At 52.3% G+C, this 27,933-nt stretch overlaps 1 protein-coding gene across 1 annotated transcript; it reads left to right on the forward strand.

The window, feature by feature from the left end:
- Window positions 1–2,517: 2,517 nt before the first annotated feature.
- CCDC184 (coiled-coil domain containing 184) lies at window positions 2,518–3,113 on the forward strand. The gene has a single exon (XM_062195243.1). It carries the CDS (start codon window positions 2,568–2,570, stop codon window positions 3,111–3,113), a length of 546 nt encoding a protein of 181 aa, XP_062051227.1. The 5' UTR covers window positions 2,518–2,567.
- Window positions 3,114–27,933: the final 24,820 nt, after the last annotated feature.

Raw genomic sequence — 27,933 nt, forward strand, 5'->3', positions numbered from 1 at the left:
AGGACAAGACCACACTGCAGGTTTTCTCAGCCTCTTGGCATTTTCCACCCTCTGAGAAGACCCCTGTAATTGTCTGTGGGGGTTGCCAGAGCGGTGAAGATCAGGGGAATAAGGGGCAGATGTAAAGGAGTTGAAGGACAGGGAGTTTCTTCTTGCAGCAGAGACGAATTATACACCCAAGAAGTGAAGGGAGTGGGGAAGTAAAAAATTAGAGCCAGGCTTGAGAGAAAGTTGGGTGGGAAAGCAGAGACCAGCAGCACAGCTGAGCCATTACGAAGGACCTAAGCGGAGGAGGTCAGGATTCCTGCTCTGTGCTGACAAGGTAAGCCCCTTGAGAGTCTTCCCAGAGACTGCATCGAAAATTTAAATTGCTTTCTCCTTCTCTCTGGCTATTGGATGTCTTTTGTTTGAATGTGGTATCATGCTGAGATGGGCAACTCAGCATCATCAAAGTTATTTAGGGTATTGTCTGGGCACCTGGACCTGCAGAGCAGCACTCAGCCTCAGCTTTATTTAGATCACTGGGATCTGTGGGGAGAGCACCTTCACTGGATTTATGGTTCAGAAGACACGACAGCTATCTAACATAAAGCCAGACGCCAGAGAGAAGAAAACGGCAGAAACTACTGAGAATCACTCAGGAAGCGGGTGTGCCTCATGGGACTTGTATCTGCGCAGCATGGGGTCTCTGCTCCCACGGACTGGTGAGACTGGGATGAAGGAACAGAAAGCTAAGGTGGTTCCCAGAGGATGAGAGAAAGGCAGGAGGCAGAGGAGGGTAGGCGTTATTTTCTCCTGCCATCTGGCAGTTCCTATGAATACTCAAGGAAGTTGCCTGGGGCACCCATCAGCCCCCCCTTCTGCTTGGGAGTGGTTCCATGCACTATATTCCAGGGCACTGGGGTGCACAGGGCCCAGCTGGGGAACCCAGGCAGCTCAGAGGCTACCCGTGGATCTCTGGAGTCCAGCTCCTTCTCCCATTTTCTCCTTGTCTCAATTTCACACAGAATTCCTGAAAAGATCTGGTTCTGAATCCAATGCACCAGCTGGCCCACTCCCTGAGCTGCTACCTACCCTTGGCTCACAAGCGGCTGACCTGGAACATGTTGGGGTCAGCCACCCCCCTTGACCTGTGCACCTGTTCCCAGGGGGCTTTTGTGCATCCCCAATAATTTTGCCTCTGCCTGGGACCTCATGGTCACTGCCTCGGGGCAGCGTGATGTAATCTAATCCAAAACCTTTACAAACTTGGTGTGCTAACAGCAGCAGAGGGTTGGCATAACCCAGCTGCCACCCATGGGGTGACATAAGGGATTGTGAAGATGGGAGCAAGGCAGGGCGAGAGAACCAGCGAGATGAAACCGTGCGAAGCGCTGGCCAAGAGCTGAGAAGGCAGGGGCTCAGCCCCGCCAGCTTCAGGGTCCCTTCCGGCTACCCAGCACTGTCCTGAGGAGGATGAGTGCGAGGTGAACCCACAGCCTCTGAGAACATGATCAGCGACTGGCGCAGCGCCAGCGCAGCTGTTTTCAATGGGTCCTGCCTGCTCCTGGTTATCAGAGAGCCTTTCTGTGCACACCAGGCAGTCCCGGCTCTGCTTAGCGCAGCGTTTCTGCGCTGTCCGACGCTTTAGGAATCACCTACAAAGTTCTTTCCCACGCGGAGGGCACAGAGGTGAGAACTGGAAGCAGTAAGGAAGGAATGGACAGCAGATAGCACTGAACGGGCAGTCCGGGAAGACGCGCTGGTCGGAGGTTTTTCACGTTCAGTGTATTCGAATGGCTGCACGAGTCTATGAGCGACGCCTTCGACTGATGGACATCTGCGATCTTCCCAACCGCTCGGGCACCAACCGCTGGAGCACCGGCCGGGGCGGCCTCGGGCTGCGCGGCTGGAGCGGCAGGACTCCGCGCCCGGCTCCCGTCCAGGAATTCGGCCGCTCGTCCGAACTCCACTGCTGGCTGCGGATCCCTCGCGGCCTCCTCCCCGCCCTCGCCCTCAGCCAGGCAAGGTTCCGGAGCGGCCGCCGCAGAACACGAGTGGCGCGGGCCTCGGCACACGCGGCCTCTTGAAACGGCCTCCCCGGGAACGCCGCAGTCGCCGGCCGCACTCCGCGCCCGCTCACGGCCGAGCCGAGCGCCGCACGAGAGCAGCCGACACGCAACACGCCGCCCTCGCGAGCCCGCCGCGCGGCACCCACACCCCGGGGCCCCGCCTCGCCCACTGCGGCGCCCCGCCCCTCTCCGCGGCCGCCGCACGTCCTGGTTGCCACGGAGACACGTCACGTACGTGCCGTGCGTCGCCTTGGAAACGGCAGCTCGGCGCGCGGCCGGCGCCGCGCCCCCGCCGCCCGGGCCGCACTCGCGGGCGCCGCCCGTGCCTGGAAAGGGGTCGGGAGCCCCGCGCGGCGGTCTCGGCCTGGACGGGACCTGCGGGCGCGCGCTGCGCGGGGCGCGCGAACTCGGGCGCGGTCCGGAGGCGAGGTGTGCAGGGCGCGCGCGGGAGGCGCCGGCCCGGGTACCCCCGTAGCCGCCGCCCGGCGAGTCCGAGCTGGACGCGCCCCCGACCCCATGGAGGACGGCCCGCTGGAGCTCATGACCAAGGACGGCGGCGACGTGCCGGCGCCCCTGGAGGTGTCCAGCGTGCCGGCCGTGGGCGACGTGCTCTCGGGCGAGTACAACGGCGGCATGAAGGAGCTGATGGAGCACCTGAAGGCGCAGCTGCAGGCCCTGTTCGAGGACGTGCGGGCCATGCGGGGCGCCCTGGACGAGCAGGCCTCGCACATCCAGGTGCTGTCGGACGACGTGTGCGCCAACCAGCGGGCCATCGTGTCCATGTGCCGGATCATGACCACGGCGCCCCGCCAGGGCGGCCAGGGGCGCTGCGCGGGCACCCCCCGGGAGCCCGAGTGCCCTGCGCCGGGGGCGGTCGCCAGCGAGGACCCGGAGCACGGGAACGCCGAGGAGGAGAAGGAGCGGCCGTGCCCCGCCGCTCCCGCCGGCCGCCGCGAGCGCCCCGAAAGCCCCCGCGCAGGCAGCACGGCCGCGCCGCCGCTGGAGCCCCGAGACCCGCCCGACGCCGCCCTGCTGCGGCTGAGGGGCGAGGCCGCGCCGTGAGGCCCCGCGGGCGCCCCCCGGCCGCTGCGGGTCGGACGCCGCCCTCCGACGGCTGCTCGCGGTCCTGGCCGAGGGGCGCCCTCGAGGCGGGGTCTGCTGGGCGCAGGCCCCTGGGAGCTGGGGCCGCTCCCGCCGCCGGCTGCGGAGCCCTTGCGGGCTGCGCAAAGGTGAGCTTGCGGGAGAGGACGCGCCGGCCCCTGCCCTGCCCGTCCCTCCCCGGGTGGCGAGCGGACCGCTGGCCTGTGTACATAGAACCCTGCCTTTTCTATTCACGACAAGGACTTCTCTAGGACTGTGGCAAACAATCTCAAACGATTTGCCTAGAAATTAAGGAATCGGGGGTGGGGGGATTCTCTTCTGCCCCTCTGTTGAGTCCAAGACACTCGGTGCTCCGCAGAAACCGCCGCCCCCACCCCGCCGCAAGTCTGTGCTGCCATTGGTAAAGGGAGCCCCGGACCTGGGTGAATGGGGTTCCCGGGGCGGGGGGGAGGCGCTGGCTGCGAATGTGCATGAAGACACGGGAATAGCTCGAGCTCTGGACTGTGCATGCAGCGCGGATCCCGCCCGGTCGCTGACTTCGCCTGGGACTGCTTCTCTCTGGGGTTAGAGAACAAAGAGCCCAGCTCGCTGCAGCCCAGATGCAGGGGACGTCTGAGGGACTCTTGGGGTCTGCAGTCAGAAACTGTCTCTCCTGGCCACACCTGCTTAGCTGCAGTTCCTCTTACTGTCACGTGTGTCCCTGCCCGCTGCCTCCCGGTGTCGATGTCGCCTCCATCGTGTCTGTCCACCGTGCAGTAGTGTGTGAGCCCTGAGGGGCAGGGCTTGTGGCTCTGGTGTTAGATCCTGGGGGCTTCAGATCCTTCTGTGAGCCTCCCCCCACCCCCCACCCCCCAGGGCATGGAGCATGTGGCTGTCCTGAGGTTCCTTAACTGATGTGCTACCCTCGCACCTCCTGAGTGATGACCCCGTGCCCTTCCCCGCCTTTGTGTACCCTTCCTCAGTGCTCTCCTCCACGGTAACCTCAATAAAAGGCGTCATCTCCCCTCCTTGCTGACTGATACTAAAGGACTTTGTGTGTGTGTGTGTGTGTGTGTGGCGGGGGCCGGGAGGGGGGCGTCCTGCCTCTGTCCTTGCTTCCAGTCCAAGGAGTTGGCTGTCATTGCCCTGGCTGGGACAGGCATTGCTAGCTCCGCCTGCTTTCCCTTCTGTCCTGGACCTTGACCTCGGGCTGGGCTGGGCAAGGAGCGGTGTGTGTTGTGACTACGGCGTTCGCCAGGGTCTGCAGTTGCCCCCCTTTCGGTGCAGCCTCTTGCCCTGGGAGATGATCTTCACGCCTGGGTGCTGGACACCTGTTCCGTGGAAGGAGGGCGGGGTGGGAGGGATTGTTCTGGGGGGATTGCCTGGGATCTCTGGGGGTGGAGTGACACATCACAAAGGAAACACAGTAACTGCTAAGGCCTCTAGTGGAGGATGCCGGTAAGGTGTTCCCCGGAGAGCTTGCAGCTCTGCTGACATCAGCTCAGGCTACACCCTCGGGCCATGCAGGTTTCCCAGGACTGCCCCAAAGCAAAATTTGAGAACTAACGAGCTGGGGTACCTTGCGTGTGCCAAGCTGTGTGTGTGTACCTGTGTGTGCACACATGCATGTATGTTCTTGCTGCTGGTTGCTGCAGAGAGGTGGAAAGGGCCCTGAAGGCACACGTCTAGGCCTGAATCTCAGTTCCTACACACAATCATCCCCTTAATTTCTGGATGTATAAGATGAGGATAAGATTTGTTGGGGAGAAAAAATGCAAATTTCCTTATAATTCTCTTGAATGGGGTGGTGGTGATGACTAGCTCCCCCTGAGAAAGACTACTGAGAGAAGGTTCTAGAAACTATTTTACATCTTTCCCTATTTCAAGAACCCTTACCCTTCAGGAAAAGGATAGTGACTTCCCAAGTTAGCACAGGCCTTTTCATGTGGCTGTGACCTGGAAGTTCTTGATGGAGGGAATGTCATTGGGCGGGGGGAGTAGAGGGGGCAGCTAAAGCATGGAAGCGGGCCGTTGCCTGGGGACTGGGACGCAGGTTCCTGGTACAGCTGCAGCACTCAGCACTGGGAGCAGCAATGATAGCTGTCACTTAGCAAGCACTTACTGTGTATCAGATGCTGCACAGCTGTAGTTCTTGTTAACCCGGGAGGCAGGTACTATTATTTTTACAGAGCAGTTCAGAAACAGACTCCAAAACTCACTGGAACTGGGCAATGCCAGCACTAAAACCTGGGTCTGCCTGACCACTCTGCCAGTTGCTCTCGTTAAAATCTTCAGAGAAGGACTTCCCTGTTTTCCCAATGAAGATCCTAGAGCAGGCCTGGAAAGGACTTAGTTTTAGCCAATTTTCATCTTTTGCAGTTGGAACAAGAAATCGCAGTTCGGATTTCGGTTAGTGACCTTTGAGCCCCACCAAGATGGCTTTCTGGACCTGCTGTTTGGGAGGAAGAAGCCAGCGCTCCCACCTATTTCCTGTCACGGCTCTGTCCTTGTGCCCCATGCCCGCGCCGTGTAGCTTAGCTTCTCCAGAGTCTGACAGGAATCTCAAGGGCAGCTGAGCTCACCAGCGTCTGCATAGCTGGTCCGGTACTTTCACCCTGACTCCATTTCTGTCCCCTTTTATGCCCACTGCCCTGTGTGCTCATCCTTTCTCTAGCTGTTTCCCCATAGTGCAGACAAATCTTCCCAGGAAAAGCAGTTCTTCACCCTCTTCAGTCCAGGGCTGCACCAGCATCTCTGAGGGATGCAGTGCAGGATGCTGTGGCCTGCCCACCCCTCTCGCCCCAGTGAGTGTCAGCTGGGATTCCCTCCGGCTCTTATTGGTAGGGGCACCGTGGAACTTAAGGGACTCATGACTCCGTGGGTGTGAGTGCAAAATTGTGCAGTTATGTACTTCCCCTAGTGAGAAGGTCCACATTTAAACATAATCCTTTAAAAGTGAGAAATAAAAAAAAGAGTGCCGAGTTAAAGGGCAGTGAGACTTTAATTTTTTTTTTTTTTTTACAGGCAGAGTGGACAGTGAGAGAGAGAGAGAAAGGTCTTCCTTTTCCGTTGGTTCACCCCTCAATGGCTGCCACTGCTGGCGCGCTGTAGCCGGCGCACCGCGCTGATCCGAAGCCAGGAGCCAGGTGCTTCTCCTGGTCTCCCATGGGGGTGCAGGGCCCAAGGACCTGGGCCATCCTCCACTGCCTTCCCAGGCCACAGCAGAGAGCTGGACTGGAAGAGGAGCAACCGGGACTAGAACCCAGTGTGCCGGCGCCGCAGGCAGAGGATTAGCCTATTGAGCTGTGGCAGCAGCCGAGACTTTAATTTTAAAAATACCATAGACAAAGAGAGCCTGCCTGAACCTGGTGCTCCTGGCACTCTGGCTTCCTGGGCCTTCAGAATGTTTCTCACAATGAATTGAAGCCTCACATCAAACTCACTATTTACCACCTGTTCAGCAAATTCAAACTGTGTTGATACCCATTGTATGCTAAAAATTGCCCCCTACTATTGCCAAATCTTCGAGTACTTGGGCTTTTCCAAGCACTGCTGATTTCAAGGGGTGAGGTAATGACCCCTCTATGGCTTCACGTCCAACAAGCTGCTTCCTTCCCTGTCTGCCTGTCCCTCACTGGTCTAAAAGGGCTGTCTTGAGGGGTCTTTTTATTTATTTATTTATTTATTTGAAAGGCAGAGTTAGAAATCTTCCATCTTTTTTTTTTTTTTTTTTTGACTGGTAGAGTGGATAGTGAGAGAGACAGAGAGAAAGGTCTTCCTTTTTGCCGTTGGTTCACCCTCCAATGGCCGCTGCGGCCGGCTCATCGCGCTGATCCGAAGCCAGGAGCCAGGTGCTTCTCCTGGTCTCCCATGTGGGTGCAGGGCCCAAGGACTTGGGCCATCCTCCACTGCCTTCCCGGGCCATAGCAGAAAGCTGGCCTGGAAGAGGGGCAACCGGGATAGAATCCGGCGCCCCAACTGGGACTAGAACCCAGTGTGCTGGTGCTGCAAGGTAGAGGATTAGCCTGTTAAGCCACGGCGCTGGCCAGAAATCTTCCATCTTCTGGTTCACTCCCCAAGTGCCCACAACTGCCAGGGCTGGGTCAGGCTGGAGCCAGGGTCCAGGAATTCCAGGTCTCCCATGTGGGTACAGGGGCCCAAGCACTTGGACCATCTTCCACTGCTTTCCAGGTGCATTTGCAGAGAGCTGGATAGGAGCTGGAGCAGCCAGGACTCGAACCAGCACCCACATGGGATGCTGGCTGCTGCAGGTGATAGCTTAACCCACTTGGCCACAGTGTCCACTCTGAAGAGTCCTTCTTACTCTCAAAATGGAAATGCATGTGTGCTGCAACCACCGCTTGGTACATCTAAACTGCTCTTGGAGACACTGCAGTTTCCCAGGTATGCTCCCTGGCCTCCGATGTCAGTGTGTGGTTTCACATGATTTCAGCAGTGCTGCAGATTACAATCTCGACTGGGATAATAAAGTGGCTCACCTAGATGCTTTTCCAAAGCTAAGGAACAGTTCTTCCCCAAATATATTTCAGTTAATTTTGTCTACGAACAGGAAAGATAGGTTTTCTTCCCACATCTGTGTGCTGAGACACAGACATTTAGCCAGCACACCCTGCTGCGCTGAAGTGCGGTGTGGAAGTGCCGGCGCAGTGTTCCTGAATCTCTGACTCCAGATTCTACGTGCCCCAACCACTTGCAGATTGTCCCCACAAGGTGAATTCCCCCAGAAAAATGGCTTTTCTGCTTCGGAGCCTATGCTTACCCGAGGAGCCCTGCTGTCAGTCGTGCTGTAATGGCGCCACCTATTGACCAATAACTGCATTACATGGGAGCTTGCGCCAGCGCCACCAAGTGCCAGCTGGAGGCCGGGCCCGCTGCCAAGTGGGTGGAGTTAAAAGTCCAGTGCGATACACTCCTGACTGGTCACCCCCTGCCACTCCAAAGGTGGATCTTCCCAAGCGAGAGCTCTGAGCATCCCTCTCCTCAGAGATCCATGGCTACCTCCGGGTAACCCTGGGGGGCATGGGATGGGGTCAAGGGCCTGCCCAGGAGGGCCCTGGCAGACTGGCCCCATATTCCGTTTCCAAGCTACATTTTCTTTTCTGCTAATTTTTTAAAAAAAGATTCAAGGGTGAGGGATAGCAAGAGAGAAGACAGAGGGGAGGCAAGAGGAAGGAGAAGAGAGGAGATGGCGGAGGAGGAGCGGGATGGGAGGGGAGGAATCATTCACTCCCCAAATGTCTGCAACAACCAGGACTGGGCTGGGGGAAGCCAGGAGAGCCAGGAACAGGGTCCCAAGTACTTGAGTCATCCTCCGCTGCTTTCCCAGGTGCATTAGAGGGAGCTGGATTAGCAGTGAGCAGCCGGGGTGGAATCAATGCTCTGATATGGGGTGCTGGCATTGCAGGCGGCAGGTTAACTTGCTGTGCCACAGTGGCACCCTCCCAGCTACATTTTTTAGACACCATCTCCCCATCACCAAGATCAAGGATGGAAATTGTTCCCAAGGGTATCCTGGCTTCTTCGGTCCTTGAATGAGTGAACAGTCACCCTGGCCGTCGAGTGCCTTCTCTTCGTCGTGTGTCTTTGTGCAAGCCGTGCTCCAGAGAGGAGACTTGTGCAGTCTGGGCCACCCGCACCAAAGCAACCTCCCCTTCACCTCCGCTTGCCCCCTTTCCTCTCTTATGCCACCTGTAAATGAAAGATCCTCAGATATTGTATGCAAAGATTTTTGATTATGAATATGTGTTTTTAGTTCTAGGGAAAGGGTTCATAATTGTCAAGTTCATAAAGCTGTCAGTGCAGCCAAAAGGGAAACAGAGTGGAAATACGTCCTTGGCTGGGAACATACAAAGAACTTCTGTGAAAGACAGCAACCGGAACAGGTAATCTACTGGAGGAAAAAGCTAATAGCAAGGCTGCTATTAGGAGAAGAGGCGGGAAGACAAGAACCATCCCCTTAAAAACCCCAGCCTAAATGTAAACTACGCACTCTCCCAGTTCCTGTCTCAAGAGGTACCCATCCGTTCTTAGGGATTTCCCTACCCTAATAAACCTTGCTATTTTGCTTTCCACTACTCTGTCTCACGCCTGAATTCTTTCTTGCGCGAACACAAGGACCCTTTGCTTCTCTGGTAACAGATTCATGCTAAACCAGCAAGGATTTCATGTAAGAACAGGCACACGCTGATACTGGCCTCAGCGCTGCCCGGGGAGGTTTCCTGGAGGGGGATCGGCGAAAAGGGGACATGCAGGGCATTGTGCTTGCTCCAAGGCCCACGCGGGGCCAGAGTCACCCAAGTGGCTAAGCGGGACATCACCTGGAAGCAACGCCAATGGGGCCTTCAGCCCCAGCAGGTTCCCGGGCCTCGGGGCGAGCGTGTGCTCCTTGGCGCACAGCGGGCGGGAGACTCCGGACAGGATTGTCTCTTATCGCTGCTGCGCGGCCCTGCAGACGAGAGGGCGAGGAGAACCCCAGGCCACGTTTTGGGATCAGGCGACTGTCCCCTGTGGCGTCTGAGTGGTTCCCAACTCGCCGACCTCTGGGGGCCTCTGTTTCTAAGGTTCTGCTCAGATCGCGAGGGTCTTGCAGGTGTCCAAGAGCGCCCCGGTCCTGCTGTGCGGGCAGGGGCGGGAAACCCTCTCGGACAGTGCTGCTTTTCAGAAAACTTAAAAAAACAAAAAACAAAAAACAAAAACAAAACAAAAAACAGAAAAAAAAAAAAAAACCCAAACCAACAACCCGCTTTCTCCATTGTTTTTATTTATTTTTATTTTTTGACAGGCAGAATTAGACAGTGAGAGAGAGACAGAGAGAAAGGTCTTCCTTTTTCTGTTGGTTCACCCCCCAAGTGGCCTCTACGGCTGGCGTGTTGCGGCGCTGGTGTGTTGTGGCCCACGCGCTGCACCGATCCAAAGCCAGGAGCCAGGTGCTTCCTCCTGGTCTCCCATACGGGTGCAGGGCCTGGGCCATCCTCCACTACACTCCCGGGCCACAGCAGAGAGCTGGACTGGAAGAGAGCAACCTGGACAGAATCTGGTGCCCCGACTGGGACTAGGCAGGCATACAGGATAAAATCGATCAGGTTGTGAGCTGGAAGACCATGCCCTTGTGTGGCCTCATGCCCCTAACTGACCACATCTGTGTGCCCACTGGCCAATCAAGCTAACTAACCACACCCCCGCTTTTTTTTTTTTTTTAAAGATTTATTTATTTTATTTGAAAGTCAGAGTTACACACAGAGAGATGGAGAGGCAGAGAGAGAGAAAGACATCCTCCATCCGCTGTATCACTCCCCAACTGGCCGCAACAGCCAGAGCTGAGCTCTGATCTGAAACCAGGAGCTTAGAACCAGGAGCCAGGAGCCAGGAGCCAGGAGCCAGGAGCCTGGAGCTAAGAGCTTTCTCTGAGTCTCCTGTCCGGTGCAGGGGCCCAAGGACTTGGGCCATCTTCCAGTGCTTTCCCAGGCCATAGCAGAACCACTCCCCCTTTGAAGTGAATTAAAGGCCTGGTACATGGTGGGCCCAGCCCTTTTTTGGCCCTTTTTCCTTTTGTCCTGGACCCACTTGCTGGACCTGACCCATGCTTTCTGGCCTGCATGTTCCTGGTGCTCTGTATGAATCCAAACTTCCTTCTTTCTTTTAGGTAGGGCCCTCACTCTCCTATGCATTTCTCTCACTGAATAAAAAACTTAAAACATCATGCTGCCTCATTCATTTGTGCAAGTATTCAGAATTCTTCTCTGAATATTAGGCAAGAACCTATAGACTTACTCATACTGGAAATTTATTAATAAGCATACAGTAATATGAATGGCACCTTATGTTCTGATTTCAAGTTGACAGAAGTGGCCTCCAACTTCCAAACGTTCTCCTCAGGAAAGCAGGGAAACATCGAAGCATGCTCTGTGGGGCACTCGGGCCCCAGCCAGGCTGTGCCGGTGGAGAGCCCACACCTTCCCCTTTCCCTAGTGCCTGTGGAGCAGACTAAAGGGGGAGGAAGGTATCCTCAGGGCCTTGTTGGTTGGCATTGCTGCTCAGATATTTCCCCAAGGTTCCAAGTGTGGAATTCTCTCCAGGCAGCTTTGCCCCAGATCAATTAAGGCTTCACTGCAAATGTGTCTCAGGGACTTAGTTAAGAAGAGTCCCTCAGGGGCTTTCCCAGTGACAGGCCAGAGATCAGGAGCAGCTGCGATTCATTAGAAGAGCCAGCATCTCTGTGGGTCTTGTTGAAGCACTTTGATGAAGCTGGCAGCTCTGGCACCAGTTCTGCATACTGGGTGCCCTCAGGATGGCCCATGTAAAGCTGCTCTCCCTTAGCCTCCCTGGGCAGTCACTCTGCACACATCAGGAGTCGGCCCCTGACCTCGGGACAAGATTGTTAGCATGCTCTTCTCCTCTAGTCCATCCTGGGCACACACGAAAGGATCAAATCTGCTCATGAAAGAATCACTTTCATCTCCATGTGCCCTATGCCACAGAATATTTTTATTAACAAAACCGGAAAACAATTCAATTATTCAACGAGAGGTAAAATGTTAAATAAAATGTGAAACACTTAGGTGATGGCCTCAAAATATCTATGGTAGGTTGTTTATATCATGGATATAGATTTGCTTGCAATTTTAAGTGAAAAATTCTACATGTAATGTGAACAACTACATCAAAAATCACAGTTAGGTGATAGAAATTTTTCAAAATAACCATGGAAGTGTTATAGATATTGTCTAATTGTTATCCTTCTTGCTTTTCTGAATCGGTGGTAGGGTGGAAGCACTTGAGCCAACCCCTGCTTCCTCCTGGGGTGTACAGTAGCAGGAAGCTGGAATGGAGAGGGTAGCTAGGAATCAGATCCATGCACTCTGAGACGGGATGTGGGCATCCGAGTGATAGCTTAACCGTTGCACCAAGCATACACCCCTTTCTCCACATTTTCCTTTGTTTTTTTGAGTATCTTTAAGATAGTTGTAAAATCTTTCAAAGTAGATGCATCATGAGGTCTTTTAAGGGATATTTCCTGTTGATCAACCTTTCTTTCTTTTTTTTTAAATATTTATTTATTTATTTGAAAGTCAAAGTTACTCAGAGAGAAGGAGAGGCAGAGAGAGAGAGAGAGAGAGAGAGAGAGAGAGAGAGAGAGAGGTCCTCTCTCCGCTGGTTCACTTCCCAATTGGCTGCAACTGCCGGAACTGTGCCTATCTGAAGCTAGGAGCCCGGAGCTTCCTCCGGGTCCCCCACATGGGTGCAGGGGCCCCAAGAACTTGGGCCATCCTCTACTCTCTTCCCAGGCCATAGCAGAGAGCTGGATCAGAAGTGGAGCAGCTGGGACACAACTAGCACCCATATGGAATGCAGACACTGCTGGTGGCTGCCCCACCCATTATGCCATAGTGCCGGCCCAAACCTTTCCTTTTAATTTACTGTACTTTCTTGGTTTTTCATTAGCCTTGTCAGTTTTTGTTGTTGAAAACTAGACATTTGAACTTAATAATGTGGTAATTCTGGAAATCAGAGTTGTCTTTTTCCCCACAGTTTGCAGTTTTTTTGTTATTATTTTTATTTATTTTATAGTCTGTGTCAAAGATCAGTCTGAAGTGTAGGAAAATCTTCTCAAGTCTTTTGTGAGCCTGCTTCTTCCCCTGGTCATGCTCAATCACTTTATAAATTCTCTATATATACAGCTATTTTTAATATCTTAGACTTTAAAGTCTTGCTCCTAAAAAGAGACAAAGTGAAAAAATGATGAGTGTGGGGGAAAAAAAAGCCTAACCTTTCAATTCCCTGGAAGTCACTTTATCTGGAGGATTGGAATATAACACAGCGGCTGCTCACCTATTTGCATTTTTGTCTGTAGCAATCATCAGAATACAATTAAACTCCTTGAAAGAGAGGTCCTTTTGTCTGGACTCCATACAGTGTATTCAGGCTGTTCCACATGGCTGAGCAGGGAGGGATCAGTGGGTGCTGCTGTGCTAAGATTAAAATCGATCAGTTGTTGTCTTGAGGAGAGGCAGATTCTCGGTGCTTCCTATTCTGTCCTCTTCCCAGAATCATCTCTGGCTGCTTGCTCTTATGAGTTGACATTCTACATATTGTAAGGGAGTTAACCAAGAGCCAATGAGAGAGGTAAAAATTTACGAACAGCAAAAGACTGCAGTTTGCATGCAAGAATTTTAAATTGTTCTCTCCCTAAGTCCCTTTAAAATTCGAGCAAAGGGATTTTTTTTTAAAAAGACATAAGACTATAGAAAAAAAATCAGCAATAAAATTTTGGGAACAACAGGGAGAAATGAGTGGCATCTAATTTTGCAGAGACAAAGAAAGGCTAATCCCCAGCCAGCAGGGGTAGAGAGCACACCTTGAAGTGCACCAAAGAATCCTCTGGAATTGAGAATGAAGGGTGTGAGGTGAAGTTTCAAGTGGAAGAATTGGTTGAAATTGACTCCCTTCCTCACTGCTCCCAGCTGTGAGGCTGTTTCTTATTCATCCTAGGAGAAAAGTGGAAGCTTATTCTTTCAGGAGAGTAAACAGAGTGCTTTGTCACACCAGGTCTTCCTGAAGGTGTTAATATTGTGCCTCAAATAGTGCGATTAAACACACATGTGGTATTTGAGTGCTCTGATTCCCAGGCCTCTTCTCCCATTTAATTCACAGAATGCTGGCAGCCAGGTCCTCAGCTTCCAAGCAGCCTCCAATCTATGGAATCAGAGCATCAAGGCAAAAGACCTAAACATATTGACATCAGGGCTTTCCAATTAAAGAAAAAAAAAAAAAAAAACAAAACAGTTTAACCAAGGGAAAGCCCAAAGTTATTAACTGAAATCAAGAAATCATAAATTAAATTAAAAGCAAAGACAGTTTTTGTTCAGGTACAGAATAGATTTGCACCTGAGAGACACAGATTCGGTTTGAAACCAAACGTGTCCCATCAGAAGGAAAAAGAAGTAGGTTTATTTTAAGAGAAAGGAGTGAGAAGACACCTGCACAACCATTATTATAGTGCTAGAAAATATTATTATTATTTTAATGTAACCTAAAGTGTAATCACATTAGCTTATTAGGCAACTAGTAGTAATAATAAGCAATGCTAGGTGTCTTTGACTTTATATATGTATTATGTTAGATGTTGAGCTAAGTAATCCAGTAACTACATTAAGTTGATTATTGTATGACCCGCACCACTGCCCGTTCCTGGTACTCGCTATCGTACACTCCCCCTTCTCTCCACCTGGCCAGATGTGTCCCTACCCTGACCCAGGTCCAGGAATGTAAAAGGGAGGTTTAAAGCTTGAGATAACAACCAGCCCCTACCCTGGAGTCAATGTTGGGACTTATCAGAAAGTCAACTTGATCTATAGCATTCCCCTAAAGCCTGCTTGTACATGATAATAAAAGCTCTGTAAGAACTGGGCTCGCGACTTCTCGGGGGCTTCCTCTCCTGAGGCACTGAGAGGCCCGGGTTCAGAGAGCTGGCCCAGAAGAGGGGCAACCAGGATAGAACCCAGTGCCCAGACCGGGACTAGAACCCGGTGTGCCGGCGCCGCAAGGCGGAGGATTAACCTAGTAAGCTGCGGCGCCGGCCAAGAAATAAGTCTTTTAAGACAGTTTGCAACTCAGCAGAAATCCCCTAGTTGCGAACTATCTTGATTTGCTCTCTTGAAAGCACATTCTTCCGGCCGGCACTGTGGTGCAGTAGGCTAATCCTCCACCTGCAGTGCTGGCATCCCATATGGGCACCAGTTCTAAGTCCCAGCTGCTCCTCTTCTGATCCAGCTCTCTGTTATAGCCTGGGAAAGCACTAGAGGATGGCCTAAGTGCTTAGGCCCCTGCACCTGTGTGGGAGCTACTGGCTTCGGATTGGCTGAGCTCCGACCATTGTAGCCATTTGGGGAGTGAGCTAGCAGAAGGAAGACCTTTCTGTCTTTCCCTCTCACTGTCTATAACTCTACCTCTCAAATAAATAAATAAAATCTTAAAAAGAAAGCACATTCTTTTAAGATAACATTTTTTATCTGGAAACTAAAGACTGAGGGACCGGTGGCATGTCAAATCTCTGAGGCTAACAGCAAAGCGTTGTTCTCCATCTTGACCAAACTGCAGCCATCTTCATTTTTATTTAGTCCCACCAAAGGAGTGAGAATTTTAATATTCCATTATAAATGTAAGCAATTGAGTATTACCAGGAAAACGAAGAAGCTTCCACTATGAAAGATGATGATGAAACCAAAATCAACTTGAATGAAAGAAAATAAGCTGAGAGAAGAAAACCAAGAGCAAAAGTGAAATACACTGAGATGAATTTCATCCATGAAACAAGTACCAGGATTTTATGACAATAATATTTATAAAAAATCAAAAGGATTCAGGATTAAACATGAGAACATAAAGTAAAATACTGATAGACAAATTAGGATCTAAAATTAAGGATATCTCCCAGGAAGTAAGACAAAGAGGCAAAGGGTCTATCACATGGGGAAACCATTACCATAATAATTTCTAACATTTCTTAGAACTGAAAACCATGAATACCCAGATTGAAGGGCCCCCAGAATTCTCAGCATAATTAAAAAAAAGGAAACACACCAAATCACACTATTGTAAAGTTATTGTATTCTAAGACAAAGAGAGGATTGTATAAGCTCCTAGATAGCTATATAGAAATACAGGAACATAAAAACAGTAAGTAAAATAGAAAGGTTAGGAAATCAGAAATGATTTGTACTTTTCAAATTTAACTTTTGAACCTAGAAAACAATGGGTAAACATCAAAGAAAAATATTATTTCCAACCTGTAACACTATACCCAGTAAGCTAACAAGCAAATGTGAGGGTAGAATAAAGACATAAAGATACAGGGGCCAGCGCCATGGTGCACTAGGTTAATCCTCCGCCTGTGGTGCCGGCATCCCAGATGAGCATCGGTTCTAGTCCTGGTTGCTCCTCTTCCAGTCCAGCTCTCTGCTGTGGCCTGGGAGGGCAGTGGAGGATGGCCCAAGTGCTTGGGCCCCTACTCTACATGGGAGACCAGGAGGAGGCACCTGGCTCCTGGCTTCAGATTGGCGTAGCTCTGGCTGTAGCGGCCATTTGGGGAGCGAACCAGTGGAAGGAAGACCTTTCTCTCTCTCACTGTAACTCTAACTGTCAAATAAATAAATAAAAAATCTTTTAAAAAAGACATAAAGATATATTATTTATTTTATTTTATTTTATTTATTTATTTTTTTTTTTACAGGCAGAGTGGACAGTGAGAGAGAGAGACAGAGAGAAAGGTCTTCCTTTTGCCGTTGGTTCACCCTCCAATGGCCGCCGCGGTAGGCGCGCTGCGGCCGGCGCAGCACGCTGATCCGATGGCAGGAGCCAGGTGCTTTTCCTGGTCTCCCATGGGGTGCAGGGCCCAAGCACTTGGGCCATCCTCCACTGCACTCCCTGGCCACAGCAGAGAGCTGGCCTGGAAGAGGGGAACCGGGACAGGATCGGTGCCCCGACCGGGACTAGAACCCGGTGTGCCGGCGCCGCAAGGTGGAGGATTAGCCTAGTGAGCCGCGGCGCCGGCCTATTTATTTTATTTTTTAATATTTATTTTATTTATTTGAAAGACAGAGTTACAGAGAGAGGTAGAGACAGAGAGGTCCTCTATCCGCTGGTTCACTCCCTAGATGGCTACAATGGCAGGAGCTGAGCTGATCTTAAGCCAGGAGCCAGGAGCTTCCTCCGGGTCTCCCACACTGGTGCAGGGGCCCAAGGACCTGGGCCATCTTCTACTGCTATCCCAGGCTACAGCAGAGAGCTGGATTGGAAGAAGAGGCAGCCAGTACTAGAACTGGTGCCCATATGGGATGCTGGTGCTTCAGGCAAGGGCTTTAACCTGCTGCACCACAGCACCAGCCCAACACATATTATTTAGACACACCGGTTCTCACAAGCATTTACCTCCCAGAAGATACTAGAAGATAGCTTATTTAAAAAAATTGCAGTAACTTAAGAGAAGAGAAATATATGGGATGCAGAAAGCAGGAGTTCCAACAAGAAACAGAGGTGAAACAAATTCCCAGTGATTAAGGGAGATCCTGGGATGAGAACTGTGCTCCAAATTAGAGAAATGTGACTCAGAAGGCCTACCTGGGGGCTGACGTTGTGGCCCTGGTGGGCTAAGTCACCGCCTGCAATGCAGGGATCTCATATGGTGCCAGTTTGTGTATCAGCTGATCTACTTCCTATCCAGCTCCCTATTAATGGCCTGGGAAAAGCAGTGGAAAATGGCCCAAGTGCTTGAGACCCTGCCACTCATGTGGGAAACCTGGAAGAATCTTCTCCTGGTTCCTGGCTTCAGTCTGGCCCAGCCTGGCATATTGCAGCCATCTAGGGAGTGAAACACCAGATTGAAGATTCTCTCTCTCTCTCTCTCTGTAACTTGACTTTCAAAGTAAATAAATTAAAAAAATAAATAAATAAAGAAGTCATACCTGCCATCTTTTTATCTTGACAAAGCTATCAGTAAGTGTATTCCACAAAGAAGAGAAAGAAATGGGGTCCAGAAAAAAAAGGTATTCCTAAGTTGATAGCAAAAGGAAGTCCTAGGCTCACAGCTGTGCACAGGATCAAAGAGTAACGAGATAAACCAAAACCAAAGTCTCTACGAAGAGCTTCTTTACCTGCTCTCTGAGGCTGACAGAGTAGGTGATCAAATTGCCTGTGTGTGAGATTACAGCGAGATGTTACTGGAAAAAAAAGCATTGATTGATAAAAAGAAAAAAACCTATTTAAACATATGATAAAGAAAAGATGTTGTAGTAGATTTCTTCTGAGATGATTTGTTCTGAGAGGAAGAGCGTGGTAGGGGCAAGTGGTGCGGAGTCACCACACAGACCCCGGGAGTCGGGTGAAAGCAGGCCAGAGGCGAGCAGCCTGCAGACTTGTTTATTTCAGGTGCTATAGCTGCTTATATAGCCAAGGCAGCCAATCTGGTCAAGGGGCGGTGTATGCCCTAACCAATCACAGCCTGTTGCCAGGCAGTTTCCAAAGCCATCCAATCACAGCCTGTTGCCAATCAGACTTTGTTGTCATGTGGTTTCTGAAACCATCCAATCACAGCCTGTTGTCAGTCAGGCTCTGTTGTCATGTGGTTTCCGAAGCCATCCCATCATAGCCTGTTGCCAGGCAGTTTCTGTTGTCAGTGGCCATCTTGGCATGACCTTCTCAAATCAGCGATCACCTTGGCATGACCTTTTCACCTTCTCATTCCACCACATTTCCCCCTTTTCGTTTATTATTGAGCAATGGGAGGCATGATTCTTGGCCATACCTTGTTGACCCCGTTTCCATGTGATCTCCGTATGTAGCTTGTCCCCCAAGGGATCTTACCTATCATTGACTAACCAGCGATCAAAACAGGAGATCACAGGAGTGCTTGCTCAGAGAGGGGTAGGAATGAGCAACAGTGGTAATCAGGAATGGCATGACCACATGCAGGCTGTGGGCCATTCGAGTGGCTGACCAGAACTAAGTGGGGTATAAAGCAGTAGCGGATGTGGCTATGGCAGTTTCTTGGGGTAGGATGATAGGGCAGGTGCATCTGTTAACAAGGCAGACTCTCAGTCTTGTAAACACAAAGCATTTATTTTTTATTATTTATTTAGAGAAGGAAATAACGCAAAATCATTACACATTGCAAAATCTGATCAGAAGATTTGGACACGGACTAATATAAACAATATAAACACTGAATATTTTATTTTATTTATTTTTGAAAAGATGTATGTATTTATTTGAAAGGCAGAGGCGGGGGGGGGGGGGCGGAGATAGAGAGATGGAGAGAGAGAGATATTTCATTTGTTGTTCACTTCCCAAATGACCAAGGCTGGATCAGGCCTAAGCCAGGAGCCAAGAGCTTATTCCAGGTCTCCCACATGGGTGGCAAGGGCCAAAGAAACTAGGCTATCTTCAGTTGCCTTCCTGGGCCATTAGCAGGCAGCTGAATCTGAAGTGGAGTAGCTGGGACATGAAACAATGCACTTAAGGGATAATGGCATTGCAGGTGTCAGCTTAACCCACTGTCACAATGCCACTCCTATATAATCCCTTAACTTTGTTTCATTCTTCTCCACACCAATAGAGAGCTGGATTGGGAGTGGAGCAGCTAGCTGGTACTTCAACCGGCACTCATGTGTGTTATTTGTGCTGCAGGTGGCAACTTAACCTGCTGCGCTACAACACCAGCCCCTATGATTGTGTATCTTAATTATTATCCAGGAAGTGGGAGGAAGCCAATGGAATGAAAAGGAACTGATAAGACAGCAGCAGGCCCTCATGCCAGCTGGGAGAAAGAGATGGTGGGTCATTTTTGTGATTTGTGTAGTGTCCTTGTTTTGATCTGTGCTGTGATGTGATTATAGAGTATGTGTCACGTAGCTCTGAAATGTTCTCAAGTGCTTCCATAGTTGGTGACATGCAGTTTTTCTTTTGGAGTGTGCTCCTCCTCCCTCTGAGGGTGGCACATCTCAGGTGTGAGAACTGGGAGTCAGCTCCCCTACCTGCCAGGAATACGTCATCACATCTTACCAGACCCCCCATATGTTGAGTTGCTGATCTTAACTACTGTACTTCAAAATACATATTTAAATGAACCTGAGAGTTGCACCAGTGCATTGAGAACAGAGCCACACCCCGTCAGCCTTGGGGCTTTGAACCCTCACATGTCAACACTGGCCCTGCCCTAGAGCATCAAGGGGATCTTACATGTTGTCTTGGAGGTCTGAGAACTGCTCATGCGAAGCTACATCTTAAGCTTGAATGAGACCCATTCCTGTCTCTGCTGGCACCCCAACTGAGCAATCAGACTTAACAGATATGAGACTCTTACGGTGTGGTTAATGTACCTCATCTGCCCAGTGTGTTCTCTGTGGGATTGGTTCATGCTATTCTCTTCTTTAAGTATTGTGAGCCCAAGAAAAATTTAGTGAATTGTGTCATTCATGAAATCATACTTTGATCAACTCTGTATTTCCATTATACATAAGTGTTCATATTGTTGTCTTGCTCCATCACAGTCACAGAATAATCTTGCCTAATATTGGTGTTCTCTGAAATTGTTTATATTAAGTATAGAACAACTGGGTGCAGATATTACTTGCAGGATAACTCTGATATGATACCTGTTATTTTTTCTTTTTCATTGAATGTATAAAGAGCACCTACAAATTGATAAAAAGCTCAGTGAAAAATTAGGGGAGGATCAAGCCAGCAATGATGACAAGTTTCTACACACTGGTTCAGCAATCAGCCTTTGGGAAACCATCAATCAGCCCATGGGAAACCATGCCTTCAGAGATTCTTGAGTGTCAGACGGAGGAGAAACACACAAGCAACTTTGAGTATTTCAGATCTCTCACAGAAACCACATAACTACCTATGTCTGTGCATGCTAAATAAAATCCCGTTTCTTTGTTTTTGGTGACCCTGGCTATCTTAAGTTAATGAGAAATGAGAATGTCTTTAGCTAATAAAAAATAGAAAGCACATAGTTTATTAAAGTAATACTTTAGGCTGGCGCTGTGGCTCACTAGGCTAATCCTCCGCCTGTGGCGCCGGCACACTGGGTTCTAGTCCCGATCGGGGCGCCGGATTCTGTCCTGGTGGCTCCTCCTTCAGTCCAGCTCTCTGCTGTGGCCTGGGAGTGCAGTGGAGGATGGCCCAGGTTCTTGGGCCCTGCACCCGCATGGGAGACTGGGAGGAAGCACCTGGCTCCTTGCTTTGGATCAGCATGGTGTGCCGGCTGCGGCGGCCATTGGAGGGTGAACCAACGGAAAAGGAAGACCTTTCTCTCTGTCTCTCTCTCACTGTCCACTCTGCCTGTCAAAAGTTAAAAAAAAAGTAATACTTTAAAAGAGAGTAGAAACTTCTTTATTTAACTATGCTGCTCAAAGAGGACCTATGAGGCCAGCATTGTGGTGCAGCAGGTAAAGCCTCCCACCTACAATGCTAACATCCTATATGGGCACTTGGTTCATGCCCTTGCTGCTCCATTTCCAATCCAGCTTCCTGCTAATGGCCTAGGAATAGCAGTGGAAGGTGGCGTAAGTGTTTGGGCCCCTTGCTACCCAAGGGGGAGAACTGGAAGAAGCTCCTGGCTTCTGTCTGGCCCATCTCTGGCTACCGTGGCCATCTGAGGAGAAAATCAGCAGACGGAAGATTTCTCTTTCCGTCTCTCCCTGTCTCTGTGACTTTCAAAATAAATAAATCTATTTATTTATTTATGTATTTTTTAAAAGAGGGACCTACAAGGAGAGCTCTTTGGCACAGTGGATTACGCTGTCAATTGGGGCACTTGTGTTCAGTATTGGAGTGCTGCTTACTCCCAACTCAGCTTCCTGCACGCAGGTGAAGGAGCACAGAGTAAGTGGGGAGCATGGCTGGGGGAGACCCGTGTTAAAAATGGTGGTTCTTTTTTTTTTTTTTTTTGGACAGGCAGAGTTAGACAGTGAGAGAGAGAGAGAGAGAAAGGTCTTCCTTCCACTGGTTCACCCCCCAAATGGCCATTACGGCCAGCACTGTGCCTGATCTGAAGCCAGGTGCTTCCTCCCAGTCTCCCATGCAGGTGCAGGGCCCAAGGACCTGGGCCATCCTCCACTGCCTTCCCGGGCCACAGCAGAGAGCTGGACAGGAAGAGGGGCCACCGGGACAGAATCCGGCGCCCCGACCAGGACTAGAACCTGGGGTGCCAGCGCTGCAGGCGGAGGACTAGCCTAGTGAGCCGCTTTATCATGACGGAGGAAGGAGGCCAGTGGCAAGCCTAGACCTTGAGCAGCAACGCCTTAACTCCAAGAGTCGCCTCAGGTCACCACCCGGCGGGTATAGTCCAATCCACGACCTCAGAGAGAAGTTACTCCCTTCACTCTCTGCCCTTCCCTGCCCTGCGTGGTTTGCCCTTTGACTACTCTTTTTTCGCTTTGCTTCTCTCTAGGGGAAGGCGCTCTTTTTGGGCAGGGATCCACGGGCTGTGGCTCTGAGGAACCCCGCCCTCCCGCCTCTGGAGGACAAGGCGGGAACCCGCTGGGGGCGGGGCCAGGAGGACAGCTGCTCTCATTGGCCCTGCTGCGCAAAGGCTCCTGGGAGGAGAGGTCCAGCCTTTTTACCCTCTGGGTTGGAGCGCCGCCTGGCTTCTGAGGCCCAAGGCCGTGGGTCAGGCTGTCTGACCCTTCTGGGTGGGTGGCAGGGAGGAGGGAAAGGGCGACTCTCAGAAGAGGGGAGTCCGAGGCCTGGACCATCCCCTGGCCCCTCTGAAGACCGGTTGTTTTCCGGAGAGTCTTCCGGAATGGAGGAGGTGGGAGGAGAGCCATTCGGCTCCCGCAAGCAGCAGGCGGAGGAGCGCAGAGTAAGTGGGAGGCGCGGTCCACTCCGTTCTCTCCGGAGACTGCTCTTCCTGGAGGGACAGACGTGCGGTCCACTCCGTTCTCTCCGGAGACTGCCCTTCCTGGAGGGACAGACGTGCGGTCCACTCCGTTCTCTCCGGAGACTGCCCTTCCTGGAGGGACAGACGTGCGGTCCATTCCGTTCCCTGGGAGACTGCCCTTCCTGGAGGGACAGACGTGCGGTCCACTCCGTTCCCTGGGAGACTGCCCTTCCTGGAGGGACAGACGTGCGGTCCACTCCGTTCCCTGGGAGACTGCCCTTCCTGGAGGGACAGACGTGCGGTCCACTCCGTTCTCTCCGGAGACTGCCCTTCCTGGAGGGACAGATGTGCGGTCCACTCCGTTCCCTCGGGAGACTGCCCTTCCTGGAGGGACAGACGTGCGGTCCACTCTGTTCTCTCCGGAGACTGCCCTTCCTGGAGGGACAGACGTGCGGTCCACTCCGTTCTCCCGGGAGACGGCCCTTCCTGGAGGGACAGACGTGCGGTCCACTCCGTTCCCTGGGAGACTGCCCTTCCTGGAGGGACAGACGTGCGGTCCACTCCGTTCCCTCGGGAGACGGCCCTTCCTGGAGGGACAGACGTGCGGTCCACTCCGTTCTCTCGGGAGACTGCCCTTCCTGGAGGGACAGACATGCGGTCCACTCCGTTCTCTCTGGAGACTGCCCTTCCTGGAGGGACAGACGTGCGGTCCACTCCGTTCCCTCGGGAGACTGCCCTTCCTGGAGGGACAGACGTGCGGTCCACTCCGTTCCCTCGGGAGACTGCCCTTCCTGGAGGGACAGACGTGCGGTCCACTCCGTTCCCTCGGGAGACTGCCCTTCCTGGAGGGACAGACGTGCGGTCCACTCCGTTCCCTCGGGAGACTGCCCTTCCTGGAGGGACAGACGTGCGGTCCACTCCGTTCCCTCGGGAGACTGCCCTTCCTGGAGGGACAGACGTGCGGTCCACTCCGTTCCCCTGGGAGACTGCCCTTCCTGGAGGGACAGACGTGCGGTCCACTCCGTTCTCTCCGGAGACTGCCCTTCCTGGAGGGACAGACGTGCGGTCCACTCCGTTCTCCCGGGAGACTGCCCTTCCTGGAGGGACAGACTTGCGGTCCACTCCGTTCTCCCGGGAGACGGCCCTTCCTGGAGGGACAGACGTGCGGTCCACTCCGTTCCCTGGGAGACTGCCCTTCCTGGAGGGACAGACGTGCGGTCCACTCCGTTCTCTCGGGAGACTGCCCTTCCTGGAGGGACAGATGTGCGGTCCACTCCGTTCTCTCGGGAGACTGCCCTTCCTGGAGGGACAGACGTGTGGTCCACTCCGTTCCCCTGGGAGACTGCCCTTCCTGGAGGGACAGATGTGCGGTCCACTCCGTTCTCTCGGGAGACGGCCCTTCCTGGAGGGACAGACGTGCGGTCCACTCCGTTCTCTCGGGAGACGGCCCTTCCTGGAGGGACAGACGTGCGGTCCACTCCGTTCCCTCGGGAGACTGCCCTTCCTGGAGGGACAGACGTGCGGTCCACTCCGTTCTCCCGGGAGACTGCCCTTCCTGGAGGGACAGACTTGCGGTCCACTCCGTTCTCTCGGGAGACGGCCCTTCCTGGAGGGACAGACGTGCGGTCCACTCCGTTCCCTGGGAGACTGCCCTTCCAGGAGGGACAGACGTGCGGTCCACTCCGTTCTCTCGGGAGACTGCCCTTCCTGGAGGGACAGACGTGCGGTCCACTCCGTTCCCCTGGGAGACTGCCCTTCCTGGAGGGACAGATGTGCGGTCCACTCCGTTCTCTCGGGAGACGGCCCTTCCTGGAGGGACAGACGTGCGGTCCACTCCGTTCTCTCGGGAGACGGCCCTTCCTGGAGGGACAGACGTGCGGTCCACTCCGTTCCCTGGGAGACTGCCCTTCCTGGAGGGACAGACGTGCGGTCCACTCCGTTCCCTGGGAGACTGCCCTTCCTGGAGGGACAGACGTGCGGTCCACTCCGTTCCCTCGGGAGACTGCCCTTCCTGGAGGGACAGACGTGCGGTCCACTCCGTTCCCTGGGAGACTGCCCTTCCTGGAGGGACAGACGTGCGGTCCACTCCGTTCTCTCGGGAGACTGCCCTTCATGGAGGGACAGACGTGCGGTCCACTCCGTTCCCTCGGGAGACTGCCCTTCCTGGAGGGACAGACGTGCGGTCCACTCCGTTCCCTCGGGAGACTGCCCTTCCTGGAGGGACAGACGTGCGGTCCACTCCGTTCCCTGGGAGACTGCCCTTCCTGGAGGGACAGACGTGCGGTCCACACCGTTCCCTGGGAGACTGCCCTTCCTGGAGGGACAGACGTGCGGTCCACTCCGTTCCCTCGGGAGACTGCCCTTCCTGGAGGGACAGACGTGCGGTCCACTCCGTTCCCTCGGGAGACTGCCCTTCCTGGAGGGACAGACGTGCGGTCCACTCCGTTCCCCTGGGAGACTGCCCTTCCTGGAGGGACAGACATGCGGTCCACTCCGTTCTCTCCGGAGACTGCCCTTCCTGGAGGGACAGACGTGCGGTCCACTCCGTTCTCTCGGGAGACGGCCCTTCCTGGAGGGACAGACGTGCGGTCCACTCTGTTCCCTCGGGAGACTGCCCTTCCTGGAGGGACAGACGTGCGGTCCACTCCGTTCTCCCGGGAGACTGCCCTTCCTGGAGGGACAGACGTGCGGTCCACTCCGTTCTCCATGGAGACGGCCCTTCCTGGAGGGACAGACGTGCGGTCCACTCCGTTCCCTGGGAGACTGCCCTTCCTGGAGGGACAGACGTGCGGTCCACTCCGTTCTCTCGGGAGACTGCCCTTCATGGAGGGACAGACTTGCGGTCCACTCCGTTCTCTCGGGAGACTGCCCTTCCTGGAGGGACAGACGTGTGGTCCACTCCGTTCCCCTGGGAGACTGCCCTTCCTGGAGGGACAGATGTGCGGTCCACTCCGTTCTCTCGGGAGACGGCCCTTCCTGGAGGGACAGACGTGCGGTCCACTCCGTTCTCTCGGGAGACGGCCCTTCCTGGAGGGACAGACGTGCAGTCCACTCTGTTCCCTCGGGAGACTGCCCTTCCTGGAGGGACAGACGTGCGGTCCACTCCGTTCTCCCGGGAGACTGCCCTTCCTGGAGGGACAGACTTGCGGTCCACTCCGTTCTCCCGGGAGACGGCCCTTCCTGGAGGGACAGACGTGCGGTCCACTCCGTTCCCTGGGAGACTGCCCTTCCTGGAGGGACAGACGTGCGGTCCACTCCGTTCTCTCCGGAGACTGCCCTTCCTGGAGGGACAGACGTGCGGTCCACTCCGTTCTCCCGGGAGACGGCCCTTCCTGGAGGGACAGACGTGCGGTCCACTCCGTTCCCTGGGAGACTGCCCTTCCTGGAGGGACAGACGTGCGGTCCACTCTGTTCCTTCCGGAGACTGCCCTTCCTGGAGGGACAGACGTGCGGTCCACTCCGTTCTCCCGGGAGACGGCCCTTCCTGGAGGGACAGACTTGCGGTCCACTCCGTTCCCTGGGAGACTGCCCTTCCTGGAGGGACAGACGTGCGGTCCACTCCGTTCTCTCGGGAGACTGCCCTTCCTGGAGGGACAGATTATCTTGGCATCTTCCGTTATTGGGAGAAGCAGTCTTGCCCTTCCCTCAATTTTTTCTTGATAAAATTGCCTGCCGTATTTTCTTTAGATAGATGCTTTCATTTTGAAGGCTTTCAGCTTCCTTAGGAATACTTATATTTTTACCATTTTTGTTTTTCCCTGTGGCATTATTGTCGTTTCCACATTTTATGCAGTGCACCTGTATTCCTGAGTCAGAAAAATAGGATATAAATGATATTTTAAAAGAGAAGTTGGTTGAAGTTTAGGAACAGCTGACGGCAGTTAGTTTATTTGACATATTTCAATATTTTGGAGCTCAGTGTGCCTTCTTCAGCCTTATCCAGCCACTGACACGGCTGTTATTGGTGCATGACAAAGAGAATGGGAACAAAAAGGGAAATGAATCATGGAGAAAGGACCCATTTAGGTGTGGATCATATGAAGAATGACTGCATATAGTCAGAGATTAGGACAAAGTATCAGCTATATCTGAAAGTGTGTATTGCACCAAAATGACAGTTTTAAAAGAAATAGGCACTTTGCGAAATAATGCCAGCCCCAGAATTTAACATATTGACTTCAGTACTAAAACTCAACCATGTAACCCTGTGTGGGTACGCTAATAACATGTCCATTAAGTTGGCCTTGCTGATTATATCAAAAGATGGTTCTGCTTGTGAAAGATGAGGGGTACCTATTTCTTCCATATTTCTGTTGTGTGATTTATTTTGTGCAAAATGAAATGCTTTCTTACAGTCATTGCATTCTATTTTGTATTCTCTTATATACAGTAAAGGAAAATTTCTCCTGAAGGGTTTTCAATATTGGTTGCTATTATGAGGTTTTCTCTAGTATGAGTTTCTCTCAATATGAGCATATGTCAGATATAAGTGATTCTTGAATATTTTCCCCGGTCATGACATTCATAGTGTTTCTCCCTCATGTGAATGCTTGTGAGTACAGTGAAAGTAGAGCTTATGCCGAAAGACTTTCCATACCGATCACATTTATGGAGATTCTCCCCAGTATGAATTCTGCCTGTCTTCTAAGTCTAATGCTGAAGACTTGAAAACGTTTCTGGCCTTCCTATTGTTTTATTCTAGTGTGAATTCTTACATGTATTCAAAGTATGAGTGGAACTGAAGACTCATACAGTCCCTACATTCACATGGTTTCTCTCCATTATATCTTCACATGTGCATAGGAAGTTAAGAGCTAATGCTAAGCACTTTTCACATTATATGCAGCGTGTTTCATCCAATATGAATTTTCTTGTGTTTAATAAGATTATTTTTTTAAAAAGAGTATTTAGGCCGGCGCCGCCATGGCTCACTTGGCTAATCCTCCACCTGTGGCACCAGCACCCTGGGTTCTAGTCCCGGTTGGGGTGCCGGGTACTAGTCCCAGTTGCTCCTCTTCCAGTCCAGCTCTCTGCTGTGGCCCTGGAGGGCAGCGGAGGATGGCCTAAGAGCTTGGGTTCCTGCACCCGCATAGGAGACCGGGAGGAAGTACCCAGCTTCTGGCTTCGGATTGGCGCAGCCATAGCGACCATTAGGGGAGTGAACCAACGGAAGGAAGACCTTTCTCTCTCTCTCTCTCTCACTGTCTATAACTCTCTGTCTCTCTCTCTCACTGTCTAACTCTGCCTGGCAAAAAATAAAATAAAAAAAAAAAAGTATTTAAAGGCAGAGTTACAGAGAGAGATAGAGAGGAGACAGAGATTTTCCATCCACTTATTCACTCCCCACATGGCCACAATGGCTAAAGCTGGGTCAATTCGAAGCCAGGGTCCAGGAGC

This window comes from Lepus europaeus, chromosome 6, assembly GCF_033115175.1.
Source record: "Lepus europaeus isolate LE1 chromosome 6, mLepTim1.pri, whole genome shotgun sequence".
Lineage (NCBI taxonomy): Eukaryota > Metazoa > Chordata > Mammalia > Lagomorpha > Leporidae > Lepus > Lepus europaeus.

Excerpts from the sequence above, each read along its gene's own strand:
- CCDC184 (XM_062195243.1), top strand. The coding sequence starts at position 2,568 with ATGGAGGACGGCCCGCTGGAGCTCATGACCAAGGACGGCGGCGACGTG.